Genomic DNA, 15,863 nt, shown 5'->3' on the forward strand with positions numbered 1-15,863 from the left:
AGGGGAAACTGAGACCCAGAGGGGCTGAGGAAATTGCCCGAGGTCACACAGCTGGGAAGAGGCAGACCTGGCATTTGAGGCACCCCACCACCCCAACCCACCCCCCGCCAGTGGTGCCTGCCCTACCTGCAGCTTCCTGTTCCCTCAGGGACTTCCAGTCTAGTTGGGGAGGCAGAACAGGTGCATCAGGCAAAGAGGCCACACGAGGAGGCCTGGAACTTGTTAGTGGGAGAGTGGCTTACACACACCGAGGACAGAGGGTGTGGGAGGCCAGGGACAGGGGACGTAGCTGCGCTGGAGGCGGGCTGGTCCAGGGCATAGGTAGGCGAGAGGTATGGTGAGGGCACACCTTGCAGACAGAACTTGGAGGGAATGACTCACACCTGAGGCAGGCAAGTTACAGCTGTGCCTCCAGGTGGCCTCCCCTGGAAACAGGCCAGCCTGACAGAGAGTAAAGTGGAGACCAGAGGGAGATGGGAGAAGCCGGCTCTGGTGGGCCCTGAGGTCCCCAGGGTGAGGGTTGCCAGGTTTGGCTCTGGGGGAACCATTTGCCCGATGGTTCTGAGCTAACACCTGGGGCCTCTCCTTGGCTGTCCTCTCCTGATCCCGAGAGCCGAGGATCCAGGTGGTTGGCAGAGGCCTGGGGGCAAGGGGGACTAGGGCCATTGGTGGTTGTTGGTAGTGGCCGGCCGCAGGCAGGGCAGCCGAAAGGGTGAGGGGAGGGCAGCCAGGAACGGAGCAGGCATCAGCCCGAAAGGGACGTGTGTAGCCCAGGAGGGGGCCCGGTCACTTCCAGCCGGAGTCTCTCTTCATCTCTTCCTGGGCCTGGCATGTCGCCCTGAGTGGAGCAGGCTTGCGGCGCATCTCAAGCAGGGAAGCTCTGCGCAGCCAAAGCGCCGCAGCAGTCCGCGGCCACCGCCCCGCGAGCGCGCTGGCCAGGCAGGAAGGCGGAGGGGCGGCCTCTGGGTTGGGATTTGTGGGTGTCGGGGCTGCATCTGCGCCAGCCTCGGAGCCTGGAGTGGGCGGAGGAGCCGGGCGGGCCGACCGCAGACAGACCCAGCTTGCCCTCCCCTCCCCCTCCCCGACCCTGGACTGGGGTTGGGGGAGCTCAGGGCCCCTTTGAAGGAGGGCGGGCGCAGGCGGCCTGGGCGAGCTTCGGGGGTCAGCAGGCTCAGCTGTCTGCGAAGTGGGACTCCGGGCCCGTCACCAGATCACCTCCCCTGACCTCGGGAGGATGGGGACACCCAGGGGAGGATGGCCGCAGCCTCTAGGGGGCTCTCGGGAGAGTAGCCCCGGGCCCCCAGGGGGCGCGGGCCAGGTGGCAGCGCCGGGGCTGAGCTGCGCGGAGGAGGCGGCCTCCCTGGCCAGGGGCGGCGGCAGGGGCGGCCCTGGGATCACATGGGCGGAGGCAGGTCCCGGAGTCCCGGGCGGGCTCTCCCCAGAGTCGGGCAGACGGCTGCGGCGGGAACGGCGGCGTCTTCTCGCCTCCCTCCTTCCCTTCCCTTCGTTCCCCGGCCCGGCCGCCCAGCCCGACAGGTGAGCGGGAGCCAGGTGAGCGCGCCCACCTGCGTGCGGTCCGCACGGCCGGCGACCTCCCCGGCCCCGGCGCCCTCGCAGCTCTGCGCGCCCGCGGCCGGCTCGGCGGCCGGACCTCTCCTCCGCGCACGGCCGCTCCCCGCAGCCTCGTCTGCGGTCGGCGCCCCCCGCGAGCTGGGCTTTCCCGTCCCGGGTGCTCCTCCTCCAGCCCCCAGCGTGCGCGGGTACTTTGGTCTCGGAGCTCAGAAGGAGCCAGAAGTGGGCGAGCCGGGCCGACGGTCTGGGCACCTCCCTGCGGCCCCCTGAGCGGAGTCCACTGGCCGGCTCAAAGGTCTGGGAATCCAAGGCATCTGCTAGCCGCCAGCGCCGACCTGGGGCCTGCGGGAGGGACAGAGGCTGGGCCTGGGCAAAAGGGGAAGCCGTAGGGCCGGGAAGAGGGCAGACAGCCCCGCTCGCCCGGGCGCCCTCTCCCCAGGCTCTTAAACGCGGGAAGTGGCCCCAGTGTGCCTGGTAGACTCCGGCAGCGCTTGTAGTCTGTGGCCCTCTCCAGGGGTGGCCTCAGGGTGGGCGCTGGGTAGGGTGGTGGCCCAGCCTGGCACTGCAGCTTCCTGCCTGGGTTGGCTCCTGACTCCAGAGCTAGAGGGTCAGGAAATCCTACAAGGGTCTGGTCTACAGGGACACTCCCTTGCCCAGTGGAGGGGCAGTGGGTGGGAGGCCTGGCTGGGGCCCCAGCTTGCGGGCAGCATCAGTCAGCTCGCCCTGTTGGCCAGCGCCCGGTGATGGGTGTGCCCTGCTTGGCAGATAAGCCCATCCTTCTTGCCGGAGCTGCTCGGAGGGCAGCAGGCCGCTGGCGGAGGTGGGAAGCCCAGTCTTGCCTACCTGGACCACACGGCCAGGGGCGCAGCAGGCAGCCAGGAGGTCCCTCTGAAGACCCTGGCCTCACGTGGGCGAGCCGCCCCGTCCCCCAGCCAAGTACTTGAGAGTATGTGGTGGTACCACCCCTTTCTGTGCTGTCACCTCTGTTCCCAGAGCGCTGCCCTCCCCCAGAGCGGGGAGGAAGTACCTTGTGCTGTCGGTTTTGGGGACCGGAAACAAGCACTAGGGGGACTTCGCCCTGATGGTGGAGGAGGGGAGAGGGAGGAAATGCTGACATCTACCACCTGCCAGCCCCGCCCGCCCGCCTGCCTGTTCTCAGCAAGCCCCCGTGTAGCACCCCGCCGCTCTGCTGAAGACGGGGCACAGGGGGAACTCCGAGTCCTGACTTCCCAGGGTGGGGGGGAAGTGGAACTGGGGCATGCGGGAGAGGTTAGTCACTTCCTCTACCCACCTCCACCCGCCGCCAGCCCCTGACTGGCTGCTCCGGGGACCTGTCACCCCCTTCTGCCACCTCACAGCATCCCTTGTGGGGCGAGGGGCAGGCTTCATCTCTCCAACCTTTCTCCCTCAGGTATGGCGCTGACGGTGGACGTGGTGGGACCCGCACCCTGGGGCTTCCGCATCTCGGGCGGCAGGGATTTCCACACGCCTATCATGGTGACCAGGGTAAGGGCTAGTTCCAGGAGATGGGGAGGTACCCCCAAAGTGAGAGTCTGCCCTGTCCACTTGGTCCTCACGGACACCTTTCTTTTTCTGTTTTGGAGGCAGAGGCCTGCTTCTGGGATTGTTGGCATGGGCAGGGCTGGGGCCCCGTTGCCATGGGGATGTGGTGGCCACTTCAGAAACAGGCTTCTGGAGAGTGAAAGGGAGCTGGGCCCAATGCAAGGCCTTCTCTTTTCTCCTTGGTCACTAACCCCATACCTGCTGGCAGCCATTTTGGGTGGTTATTAGAACAAGAGCCCCGAGCTCTTGGCAGTTTTCCCCTGACCCAGGCCCAGGCCAGGGAGTGTTCACGCAAAGGGCCTGCATGCAGGCAGTGCTTGCATGATTTGATTTGCACAGGCAGGGCTCTCTATCCAGAAGTATTTCCAAGCACAATTCCTGAAATTCTGCCATTACACGTTCTTTGGGGAGCCCCGTTAGAACGCCAGTGCTGAGGTGGGTGGCAGGGGGCTGCCCCTCCAGCTTTTGGAAGGGATTAGCTGATGGGCTGGGTGGACACCGGCAGGCAGGGAGAGAGATGTTAAAGGGAGATGCAGGCCAGCCTGGTTGAAACCAGCTTCTGTGTTTCTTGGGCAGGACAAGGAAATCCCTTCTTCTCCATCCTTACCTGAGTGTCACCTCAGACTACCTGATCCTCACCCCCTACAGGTAACTGAGCAGGGCAAGGCCGAAGCTGCTGACCTCCGGCCTGGTGACATTATTGTGGCCATCAATGGTGAGAGCGCGAAGAGCATGCTGCATGCCGAGGCCCAGAGCAAGATCCGCCAGAGCCCCTCACCCCTGAGGCTGCAGCTGGACCGGTAGGCCCTCCACCTCTGCTGGGCCCGCCAACACTCTTCTGCCTTCTGCCAGCCCACTGCACAGTGGCCGCCCTCACCCCTTGCTCTCAGCTCCAACCTGGCCTTCCTGGGCCCTCACGGCTCATCCGTGAGAAGGTCCCAAGCTCTAGGGCTGCAGCAGGGTGGGCTGAGGGGTGTCCCTGTGCCCAGCTGGGTGTGCAGTCACAGGCAGAGCAGGCTGGCATCAGCCACCTGGACACCTGGGTTTGACTGGTTCCCAGGTGTGCGGGGTACAGGGCGTGGGCATGAAGTGGGTTGAAGTGGGGAAAGGTGTGCCTTAGGCTGGGTCTGCAGGGCCCCTGCCTCCAAGAGGGGAGGGGAGAGCCTTTGTTCAGATCCTGGGGTGGTGAGGAGTTTGGGGGCTCACTCCCCATAGAACCACTCCGTTGCTCCCCAAGTTGCCTCTCTGGGCCCTGCTGGTGAAGGCAGATTCCCAGGCTCCTGGGGCTTCAGCCTGGGGGTGGGGGTGGGAACAGGTGGCTCCCTGGGGGTGGGGCATCCCAGTGAGTCACAGGGCAGGAATGCTGGGAGATTCCCCAGCCAGGAGAGCCCTCTGGGCGGGTCTTGAACCTGAGTCAGGTAACTCTGCTCCATGCCCTCTCCTCGAGTCCCTGCCGCCCTACGTCACTGCAGACGCTGGCTCCCGTGATGCTCTCTCGGCCCCGGCCCCTTCAGTGACTATTTTGTACCAGTCTGGCTCATGAGTGTTTGCAGGAGTGGGACCCAGAGGAGGAGGGTAGAGAATAGCTCATGGCATCTGGGAAGGGGACCAAAATCTACAAGAAGCTGCAGAGTGGGGCGGGGGAGGGGCAGGGAGCTGCTGACACCATCACTTCCTCTCGGGTCCCTCCAAGAGGGACCCAGCTCCATCAGAGAGGTGGGCCTGGCCGAGTACCCCCAGGCCTCCAGTTACACGTTGGGCAGGCAGAGGCTCCCTGTCTCTTCTTTCTTTTGGCCAAACCCCTCCTAACCTCCCCCAGTAACCCACCCCCAGGAGACCTCTCCAGCACTCAAAGCCCCAGGCAGGAAGCAGTGCTCTGGGCGGAGCCAGAGCCCAAGCTCCCCAGCTCTGGACCTAAATTCTCCCCAGGGAGGGAGGCTGAGGCTGCGGCTGGTGTGGCGTGTGGTGACTGAGGTTCCTGCTGACCTCTCTGGAAGCAGTCAGACATCCAGAAACGGTGCAGTGGGACATGGTGGGCTCATCCCTCACCCTCAGCAGCTCCCAGCCCTCCAGTCACTTCCTGTTCGAGGCTTCGGCCAGGTTCCACTGGGCAGGGCTTTGGAGGGGGGGGGGGGTCCCTGGGGAGTTGAGGAGGGGGAGCCTTGGTGATTAGCAGGGGAGCTGGGCCGCCTTGTTCTCTAAGTCCTTCAGCTGCCTGCGTGGCAGGAAGGGGGGCTGGCTCTACCCTCTGGTTTACAGGGGGCGGGGTGGGGGGGGAAGCCTTCGGAAATCACAGGGAGGGATCCTCTCAAAGGCAGAGCTGATGGGGGACAGGACCCTGGGGAGAGGGGGCAGCTGGCCCAGCCATTGTTGGCCTTTAGGAATTTGGGCAACTCACTTTCCCTCTCTGGGCTTCAGTTTCTCCAGGGGTGAAAGATAAAGGATTATTTATACACAATCAGCAGTCCAAATCAATCTACAAACTGATGCTGACCAGCGACAAAGTCTGGATGAAATGCTCCCCCCACCAAAGAAAAAAAAAAGAATAGAAAAGAAAAACCAAAGGCGAGGCAGGGGGAGGGGTGATGATGTGAGGAGCTCTTAAAAAAAATTTGAATTTATTGAATTTTTGCTGAAATGATGTCCTTTCTACTTTTTGGTGCTAAATTGTCCTTTCTTTTAAGAAATGAGGGTGGTTGTTGAGGATAGCTGTTTGTTGTGAATTTGACAAAGTTAAAAGTTGGCTACCCGATGTCCGAATGTTTTGGACATGTTCCTAATCTTGAGAACCCGGTGACACTCTGTCTCCCTCTGTCCTCTCCTCAGGCCTCAGGCTGCCTCTCCTGGGCAGACCAACGGGGAAAGCTCCCCCGAAGTGCTGGCCGCTCGCTTCCAGGTAGGACGGTGCCTCCTGCTGGGAGTCCCCCACCCTGAAGTGATGGGGGGCCCCCTTCCCTGCTCTTCCGGGCCCCGCCCTTCCAGGCCCCTCTCTCCGCAGGGCTCCAGGAGGACACACACCGACAGCCAGTCCTCCCTGCGGTCTTCCTGCTCCAGCCAGGCCTCCCTCAGTCCCCGGCCAGGCAGCCCCTTCTCCACCCTGCCCGCCGCCAGCCCCCAGGCCCCCGCGGGAGAGGTGGTGACCAGCCACAGGTGAGTGCAGCGGGTGGGCCCCCTGGCCACCAGGTCCAAGCCGGCTTCTCAAAGTCTCTGTAGCTGGGTTTAGGGGGCCCTGGGGTCACCTCTGTCTCCTGGGGCAGCCTGGTGGCGGGGCCCCCAGCACACACTGTCCATTTCCCCATTTCAGTTTCCAGAGCCTGGCGTACTCCCCGGAACCCACTACTGCTGACCACTTGTCCTACAGGGGCCGCCCCGGAAGCCGACAGGTGAGGATACCCGAGGGGAGGAGAGAGCCTCCCGTCCTGGCTGGCTGCTAGTGGTGCCCGTGGGGCTGCGTGCGGCTGGTCCCACCTAGGCAGCCAGCACCATGGTCTCCTAGTAATAGGCACGCTCCTCTCTGGAGCCGGGAGGCCAGAGCTCTGGTGAGGGTCACACCCACTGCACTGGCCCTACCCGTCCCAGCCCAGGTGTCCGTCTACCTCCTACATTCCCACCCGCCGCTGCCTCCCCCCTTCCTTCTGGCTTCCTCCCTTCTCAAGTGTTTCTCTTGGGCCGGGACCGAAATAGTTTAGCTGCTGTTGTTGGGATGACTCCCTTTGGCTGTATCTCTTGAACACATTCCTTCCCATTCCAAGCCCCATGCCCGCCCCCAACTCTCATCACCCATTCCCCCTCTTCCTCCTCTGACTCAGCCCCCGAGAACCACCAGAGAACCACCAGCCGGCCTGTGGTTCCGACTCCGGTTGCACTTGGCTTACTCTCTGTCTGCCCCCCCTCCTCTGCCCTTTTCCCCTGGACACCCCTGCCAGGTCCCACTGTCCACTAGTGACAGCCCAACACCCCCTTGGGGGTATGTCTCCTCTCTAAGGGCAGGGGTGGGGAGGTGAGGAGGGAGGCGGCCAAGAGTCCTGGGCCACAGCTGCTGGGGGCAGAGTTAGCGGGGGCATGTCCAGCCTTTGGGGTGAAGAGGATGAGGCCCAGCTGCTGGAATCCTACCTCGGGTAGATTCTGCATTCCAGAAAGCAGAGCCTTTGGAGATGACTGGGGGAGGGTGCTAGAAACTGGGGGCTCTGGAGAAGGAAAGAGCAGGGTCCTCTGGGGGCTGCATAGTAGTGGCTCCCTGGTGACCCTCTGTTGGCCTGCCCAGTGACCCTCCAGGAGAGGTGGGCAGAGAGGTGTATGTATTCAGTGAGATCCCGTCTTTAAAGAATTAAAAATGTAGTTGCAGAGATAAGATAAACATGCAAAACAATTTTGGAAAAATTAAGCACTGAGCAGTATGATCTTAATTATAAAAGCAGGAGGCATTCTGGGAGGGGATAGCTGAGTGTGGGCTGGGGTGGCCTGAGAAAGCTTTGTCAGGAACTTTGCTGGATGTCAGAGGCAGGACGGGGTAGGTTTCGGATTAGAGAACGATGAGCTGGGGAGATGGGAACGCAACGGTACAAGCAAGACCTGGCGTGTCGGGGCCTGGGGGCCTTCTCCAGAGAGCTCCGGGCTGAGACCAGCTGGGAATGAGCTTGGTCCACCCTATCCTCCTTCCTCGCAACCGGGGCAAAGGGGAGAGGCGGGTGGGACAGGGAGTGGCTCTTAAACCACAGCAGCAGCAACTTGGAAATTGTTAGAAATGCAAGTTCTCAGGCCCCAGCCTAGACTTACTGGATCGGACGCAGGGGTGAGGGGCGGGGTGAGGGCACCCATCCCTGTTCTAAGGAGCCCTCAGGGATCTGATGCACGCACAGATTTGAGGACCACCCATGTGGTGTGAAGAGGAGCCCTGAGCCGGGTGGCAGGGAGACCTGGGTTAGTCCCACCTCTACTGTGTCACTTTGGACAAGGCACCCTTCCACTCTCTGGGCCTCAGAGTCAGACCCGATGCTCTGAATTCCCTTCTTTCACCCTGAGGCCCCTGGTCATTCTTTCAGCAAATATTTGTGGAGCAGCTGCTTTGTGTCAGGCACCCTTCTAGGCTTTGGGGATGCATAGGTGGAAAAACAGAGAAATTCCTAACCCCGTGAAGCTTGCATTCTGTTCTACAAGTGAGGCTGTGGTCAGACGGCGTGGGAGTCACCAGGTCCCACAGTTCCCTCTTGGGAGTCACCGTGCACTTGAGCACCTTTAAAGGCTCTGAAAAGTCCTGCCTGTGAGGAAGAAAGATGTTTAATTTTTTAATTTCCTGAACTTACTTAACTGCAGAATTTCTCCGGGGATCCCCCTGCCAATCGTTTATTAACAGCCCCCCAACACATTTTGAGAGGGGTTGGCTGGAGACAGCTCTTGATGGACAGGTGAGCAGCTTTTCTGGACCTAGAGACGAAAGGTCGCTTCTGTGAAGGCAGGTGTCACCTACAGGTGACTGGGAGGGAGGTGGGGAGAGGAAAGGTGAAGCTGCTCCAACTAAGGGCTTTGGGCTCCTCTCCACTGGGGTGAGGTGCTCTGGCAGGAGAAAGGTGGCAGAGGTGACTACAGATGAGGTGCCCCTGCCCCAGGCTCTTGTGGCCATGGCCTTGCTGCTGGCTCCTGAGCTGGCTGAGGCTGCGCTGGGCCCAGGGCGAAGGACATCAACAGACCTTACAGAGACTGGAAGTTGCCCCCTCTGGAGAGGCACACACTTGGGTGAGCAAATGTAAAGTGAAAACAACCCCTGTCCCACTGGCCGGCATGAGGACATGGCCTGAGAAGGGAGTCAGGGCGGATTTCAGCCCTCCCTCCCTGCTGGCCAGTGCCCCCGTGCAGGGCACACGCTGGCCTGTCTAGGACAGCGAGATGGGACATCGTTCTTGAGTACCTGGTGCCAGTTGTCCTTCCTGAGTTGGCCGCATGGCAGCAGCTGGGCACCCAGGAGCCTAGGCATGGACTCCCAGCCCTGGTTCCCACTCCCCAGGTGGCTTGGATTGGCCACTTTGCCCTTCTGACCCTTAATCCCCTTACCTGTAGAAGCCCAAGAACAGAAGAAGAATGCAGGCTAGTGCAAGAGGGCCAGTGGGGTGAGGGTCTAGGGCTTTTTTTTTTAATTAAAAAAAATTTTTTTTAAACTTTTTAAATTTATTTATGGCATGTGGGATCTTAGTTCCCTGACCAGGGATCGAACCCTTGCCTCCTGCACGGAGGCACGGAGTCCCAACCACTGGACTACCAGGGAAGTCCCTAGGGCTGTATTTTTAGCACTCTGAAGTTTCTGTTTTCAGGTTAAGAAGTCATGCAGCTTTTCTACTTGACCCCATAATTCATCCCCAACTTTGAACTTTAAAATCGAGGGCATTTTCCTTTCCAGGAGACCATGCCCTCAGCCTGGTGCACCTTGGCCGGCCTAGTCGTCTCTGAGGCTGTCCTTTCCATTGGGGTTGGCCACGGAGAGGGAGCAGAGTAGGGGAGGGTGCAGAGTGCAGGCCGGAAAACAGGGAGACTGAAGGCAAGATTTCCAGGTAGAGAGCAGGTGTAGGAGCCCAAGAGGGACAGCACACATTGAGCGGGGGGCTCTGCTCTGGGGACCCGGCTCCCCAAGGCTTTGTGGGGCAGGACCAGACCTTCCAGGGCAGCCGGGAGAGGCTGGTGAGCCCAGACCCTAGCCGTTTCAGAGGAAGGACCAGAGGGTGTAGGAGACAGGACTTTTGTGCGGCCTGAGCCCTGACTCCAAGAGGGGTCTTGGCCCTTTATGTTTCCTGTTCCTCACTGCAAAAGGGTCAGCTTACTTTCTCTCCGCTTGTTCTGCCTGCCAGGCCCCAGTGTGCAACATCTTTGCAAACACATCATGTGAGATGGCAGAGGAACAGCCACGGTGGCCCCGCACACTCATCTTCATCCTGCCCCTTGCCCAGTCCCCTTAGGGCAGCAGGCTCACCCTTCTAGAGCTGGGCGCTGGCCTCCCTCCCCTCGGGGACCCAGCAGGAGCAGCTGCTGGCGACTGCTGACCCCCGGTTCTGCGAGCTGGTTGGGTGGGGCTGCTGGTCAGCGAGGGCCGGGGGCCCCCTGGTGGTGGGCCTGGGGAACAGCTGGGTTCGGCCGCCCAGATGGGTGTGCTGGCCCTAGGCCCGGCCGCTGACTCCTCCCCTGGTGCCTCTCCTTCCCGCAGGCCGGCCTGGGCCCCGCTGGCGACTCGGCTGTGCTGGTGCTGCCGCCACCGCCTTCCCCAGGTCCCCGTTCCTCCAGCCCTAGGCTCAGGTACCAGTGAGTTCTGGAGGGTGGGGTGGGATCTTGGAGGGCCTGGGAGGGGCAGGAGACAGACAGGCTTCCCAGAGAGGGATGGGGGGGGGTCCCCCCTCCCTAAGCCCCGTCCACTTTCCTCTGGCCCCCAGAATCCTTTTTCCCCCCCGGGACACTCTTTCTCTGTCCTCATGCTCGTCCCAACCCCTGGGAACAGGGCCCTCACTCCTGGCTGCCTCCTTCTCATCCCTGCAGCGTGGCCTCGGAAGGGGAAAGCCACCTCCTGAGAGAGGACTCAGAAGTCTTCAAGATGCTGCAGGAAAATCGCGAGGCACGGGTGGCCCCCCGGCAGTCCAGCTCTTTTCGGCTCTTGCAGGAAGCCCTGGAGGCTGAGGAGAGAGGTGAGCCCCCGGGGGGCTCGGGTAGGAGAAGGATGTTCCCCCAGGACACCCTGGACCCCCGACCGGACATGTTATTAAATTAATATTTGTTAAGTGCTCATCACGGGAGTGGGCTCTGACTCGTAGAAGCCACAGCCCCTGCGCTACAGGAGCTTACGGTCTGGTAGGAGTTACTGGGGTGCAACCCAGAGGTGCTGGCTGGGATCAGGGGAAGTGCCAAGGGAACGATAAATGTGGGCGGTGGGGCCTGGGTCTCCAAGGACGGCTTCATGGAGGAAGAAGAGTCTGACTTGGCCCTTGAAGAAAGATCAGGACTTTCACAAACGGCCTTAAGATGGTGGCCGGGAGCAGTGTGGAATGTGGAGGCTGGAGTCGCAGGGCTCTGGGGTGGGACTGACAGGACACTGGGGCCTGGCTGCACAGACGGTGGCCACGGAGGTTAAGTCCTGGCTGCAAGGCCTCGCATGCCAGGCCCGAGGAGCGTCCCAACCCAGGAGGGCCAGTTAAATAACGCCAGGTGGTGTGTGAGGTGCCGAAGTGAGCAGCAGAGATACAGGCTTCTGCCAGCTGTTCAGCTGTTCATTCGAGATGTTTACCGAGTCGTCTGATGGACCAGTCGTGTGCTGTGTGGAGATCGAAGGCAGTCAGGACCCACGTCTGCCCCGCCAGGAACTCTGTTTATTGGGCAGACTGGCTGCCCAGCTCCCCAGGAAGTGGACTGTGCCGCAGGAGTTCGTGTGGGTGCATGGGGAGTGGGGGTGAGGGGGGCACTGCCGTGGTCCAGGGGAGAGATGAGGAGGGCCTGGCCTGGGCAGTGGTATCAGGGAGAGAAAGGATGGGACAGTCAGAGGTATTTGATTGGCACAATCACTGGTACCTGGGGGCTGGTTCCAACTCTGATGTTTCGGAGACAAGGTGAGAAGGTTTGGAGCAAAGCTTGTCCATCACTACCCTGAGGCCTCGGCACGCCCTGGGAGGGGGCATGGGGAGAGGCGGAAGGGTGGGGTGAGGGCAGCGCAGACAGATGGTGACTTCACCCCTGGAGTCACGGGGTCCTCGGCTGCAGATGAGGACCATACCTGTCTGATAGCATCCGGGCTTCATCTTAGCGTTGTTCCAAGGCTCAGGCACAATAATGCATGTGAAAGCCCTTTGAAAACTGTACAGAGTTGCTGTGGTGCTGTTATTATCTATTATTACCATCTCTTAATATCATCATCACTGGGTCAGGAGGGAGGAGATGCCTGCTTGGCCTGACGTGTCAGACACCGAGCAGACACTGCTCAGGCTGCCTTAGCTTGGGCTAACTCAGCCTTGAACATGCTCCCTGCCCTTGACCAACCTCAGCCAAGGATCTGGGGTGATCACTTCCTTCCCCCATGACCCCCTGTCATGCCCAGGCTTACTTTAGAGGTCCGCTTGTAAGTGCCCCTTTGACAAGAGTCTCTTTGGAGCTGTGTTGGAGGAGGTGGAGTGGGCATCAAAAATACAGCCTGATGGCACTGCTGTGGACGAGCTCTGATGTGTCTGTCTGTCCTCCCCACCCTCATCCCCCGCCCCCCACAGGTGGCACACCTGCCTTCCTGCCCAGCTCGCTGAGCCCCCAGTCCTCCCGGCCCACTTCCAGGGCCCTGGCCACCCCACCCAAGCTCCACACGTGTGAGAAGTGCAGCACCAGCATCGCGTGAGTGCTGGCGGCCTGGGGGGCAGGGCACACCCTGCAGGGTGGGGGACAGGGTCCAGGACGCTCTCAGGAGGGGCCTGCATGGACCCACTAGCCAGAGACCCTGCGGGGAGCATAGCTACAGTGGATCTGTGATGGGCTCAGGGGTCACTTCAGCCTTCTTAGGATGCCTGCACTGGCTTTTTCCTGCTTTTTCTCCTCTTCCTTGATTTCTTTCCCTACCTCCCTGGAGGAGGAAGAAACGCTACTGCTTTCGATTTCTCTCCAACAATCTCAAAGCCTCTGCAGATCTGCCTCTGGATGAGGTGCCTCCTCTTGGAAACTCTTGCTGTTACTTCCTCCTCCCCCTCTTTGGAATGGGATGCGTTTTCCAGAGGTAGGCCCATTTTTCTCATTATAATGCAGCCACATTCTCTGGAAAATTGAACCCTGCCCCCCCCAGATAAATTTCTTCCGTGCACAGTGGTGAGGGTCAGATGACTCACTTTAGGCAAATCCCTAGCCTCCGTGGGCCTCCGTGTGTCATCTGCAGAACACGACACTGCCCAGCCCTGCTGTGCAGGCCCAAGGAAGGGGTCCTATACGGTGTTTCTCAAGATCAGCAGCTGGGCCTCTGAGGGATTTCGGGCCCACACCCCCAGAGTTCCCTCTTCAGGAGGTCCCTAGCCCCAGAGTTTGCATTTCCAATTCATCCCCAGGTGATGTGATGCTGTGGGTCCTGGCACTGGGACCGCATTTTGAGAATCACTGCTCTATTAACAATCCAGAAGATTCAGGATGGTGCTTGTCTGCCTTTGTGTGGGGGAGGAATGACTTTTTAAAAATTGGGGTTCTGGGGGTGTGGGCTGTGCGTTTGTTGAACGGAGATTCCTGAGGGCAGGCCTGGGGAGTCAAGTGACAGATTTTGGGACCTTACCGGGTCCTGACTCTGGGCTGGAAACTAGGCTACCTGAGAATGGGAATGGTGGCATCGCGCCTGGGGCGCCTGTCCCTCCCTCCTCCCCGCAAGGCTAATGGCTCTCTCCTCCCTGTGCCCCGCCCCCCCGCAGGAACCAGGCCGTGCGTATCCAGGAGGGGCGCTACCGCCATCCGGGCTGCTACGCCTGCGCCGACTGCGGGCTGAACCTGAAGATGCGAGGGCACTTCTGGGTGGGGGACGAGCTGTACTGCGAGAAGCACGCCCGCCAGCGCTACTCCGCACCGCGCACCGTCAACTCCCAGGCCTGAGCGCCCGGCTGCGCTCTCAGACCGCCCTCCACTCTGCGGGCACCTCCGCACCGGGGCCGCGCCAATATCAAGTTGGCCTGGAAAGGCGATGGGGGCTGGTGAGGCGCCTTCCTCCTCGCTGAGTGAGGCCAGAGGCCGGGACCTGCCTGTGCTGCGGGTGAGGGCAGCCTCACCTTCCCAGGTCTCTGCTGGATACTCTCGCGTCCCCTTGCTGGACAGGCTCTGCATCAAAGTGCGAAGTGGGTGCTGCCTTGGACACCTTTGTGTACCAGGGGTTAAGCAGGCTGGGACATGGAGATAAGTATCTGGAAGGAGAGGGCTGGGCCAGAGGCTACAGGTATTGACTGTGTAAAGTTTTCAACATACGAGCTCTATAAATATATACTGTACATGGACAAAATAAAGTAAGTGCCCCTCTTTTCTCTCCTTCCCTGCCCCAGCCCCTGGGGATGAGCTTCTCCCTACCACTGGGTGGAGAGTCTTCCTACATACAATTTTTCTCCCCTCTTATTTCCGCCTCCCTCAAACCTCCACCCTACCAGATGCTTCACCACGTGACACTCCCGACTGAAGACACCCGCTCCTGTTAGTGGAGGGTCGTGCTCTTCCTGGACCCTCTTTTAAAGATGTGTGTTTTATTGGGATGATCCTTGGTAGAGGAATGAGTTTCTCACTGGGAGCCTGAGAAGGGAAGGGATGCTAGAGGGCTGGCAGCAAACAGGAAGCAGGCCCTGAGACTCCTTCTGCCCAGGCCCGTCTCCGTGAGACAGTATCTGCGCTGGCGCTCTGTACCCCTCACTCTACTTGGTATGGAGGCTGCTTGCCCTGCTGACGCACCCAGGGGAGCTCGGTGGGCCAGAGAGGGGGCAACATCTAAAGAACCTCCTGCGCTTGCCCGAGGCTGTCTGCACCCCTTTGAGAAAGCTTATCCCCAGGAGTAACCTTGGACAGCGCTGTGAGTTAGCTTTGCCTGGGAGGGACAATCCTGCAGCGCCCCTACCCTGAGGACCACCACCCTCCAAGCCAGGGTTGGTCTGCCTGCCCCTTCCCCGGGAGCCCCAGCTGGCTTCGCTGGTGGTTGATTTGAAAGCTGCTGCTAGGCTTGCCTGCCCTGGGGGTATATTGAGTCAGGCAGGGGGCAGTGGTCCTCTGCCAGATTTTTGGCTTGATTCACCCATCACTCCCAGTCCTAATCCCAGAGGACACTTCAGAAAGGTGCATGGGTGCTGCTGGGTGCTCTAGACCTGAGTGGGCTTTATCGCCCACTCAGCCTGAGGGAAAAGATCAAAGCTGGGCTTCAGAGGGTGCTTTGTGCTATCTGGCTCTTTTGGGAAGGAATCTTGGCAGAGACTGTGTGCATTGCCTCCCCAGGCACCTTGATGTAATTTACACCTTGCTATAATTGTCTCACCTTTTGCCTGGATGGCTGTCTTTATTTTCATAGGAAAGATCAAGGCTGTCTGCGGCTCAGGAGTTGTCAGGCCAGAACTGTCTGGTCCCAAGTGGGATGGGCTCCTTGGCGCCACCTAGTGTCAGGTGTAGCCCTTGGCGGGGAGAATGCTCACGAAAGGGGATTCACTCCTCTGTAAATTCTCAGGTCCTGGCACAGTGGGAGTACAGAGATAGAGCACTTTTCTGGCTTTCCTAAAGATAATAGTCAAGTGGCAGCAACTGAGATGGCATGAATGAAATAATGTTACACGGTAGTGAGTGTAAAGAACTCGTGCGGGACAGGAGCGCCCTGAGAGTTCAGAGAGTTCAGGCTGTGGGTGTTAGAGGAAGAACAGGACACAGACAGATGGAGGAGAGAAATGCAGAGTGAGGGGGTGAGTGCAAGTGGCATGATCAGTTTAGGGCAGCGGCTGAAGGCGACACTGAGATAAGATTGGAAAGGAAGATGGGAGCCTTGAATGTTGTAAGATATGGTTTGAATTTCTCCTTGAGGCTCTGGGGACACTGAAAAATTTTCAGCAGGGAAGTGACAGGTTGGAAAAGGGTGTGTTAGAATCTTAATATGGTCAGATCCTCGCCTGTAACAAACCATGCTGGGCTAGCAGTGCTCTAAGTAATGGAGAACAAAGGGAGAGTGGAGGCCCCTGGGAAATGGGTAGGCCAGTGAGTTGTTGAATGCCTTTCGAAGACTGGACGGGGGTTCA

At 60.1% G+C, this 15,863-nt stretch overlaps 1 protein-coding gene across 1 annotated transcript; it reads left to right on the forward strand.

Moving 5' to 3' along the window:
• The first annotated feature begins 1,219 nt into the window (after positions 1–1,219).
• On the forward strand, positions 1,220–14,115 carry PDLIM2 (PDZ and LIM domain 2). Its single transcript, XM_061200684.1, is given in 12 exon segments — positions 1,220–1,480; positions 1,482–1,840; positions 1,842–1,867; positions 2,984–3,078; positions 3,784–3,935; positions 5,962–6,031; positions 6,134–6,285; positions 6,440–6,518; positions 10,325–10,419; positions 10,651–10,796; positions 12,363–12,480; positions 13,530–14,115. Coding segments are annotated over 12 exon segments (1,716 nt in total). The 5' UTR covers positions 1,220–1,234; the 3' UTR covers positions 13,708–14,115.
• Positions 14,116–15,863: the final 1,748 nt, after the last annotated feature.

Source organism: Eubalaena glacialis, chromosome 9 (genome assembly GCF_028564815.1).
Source record: "Eubalaena glacialis isolate mEubGla1 chromosome 9, mEubGla1.1.hap2.+ XY, whole genome shotgun sequence".
Taxonomy (NCBI): Eukaryota; Metazoa; Chordata; class Mammalia; order Artiodactyla; family Balaenidae; genus Eubalaena; species Eubalaena glacialis.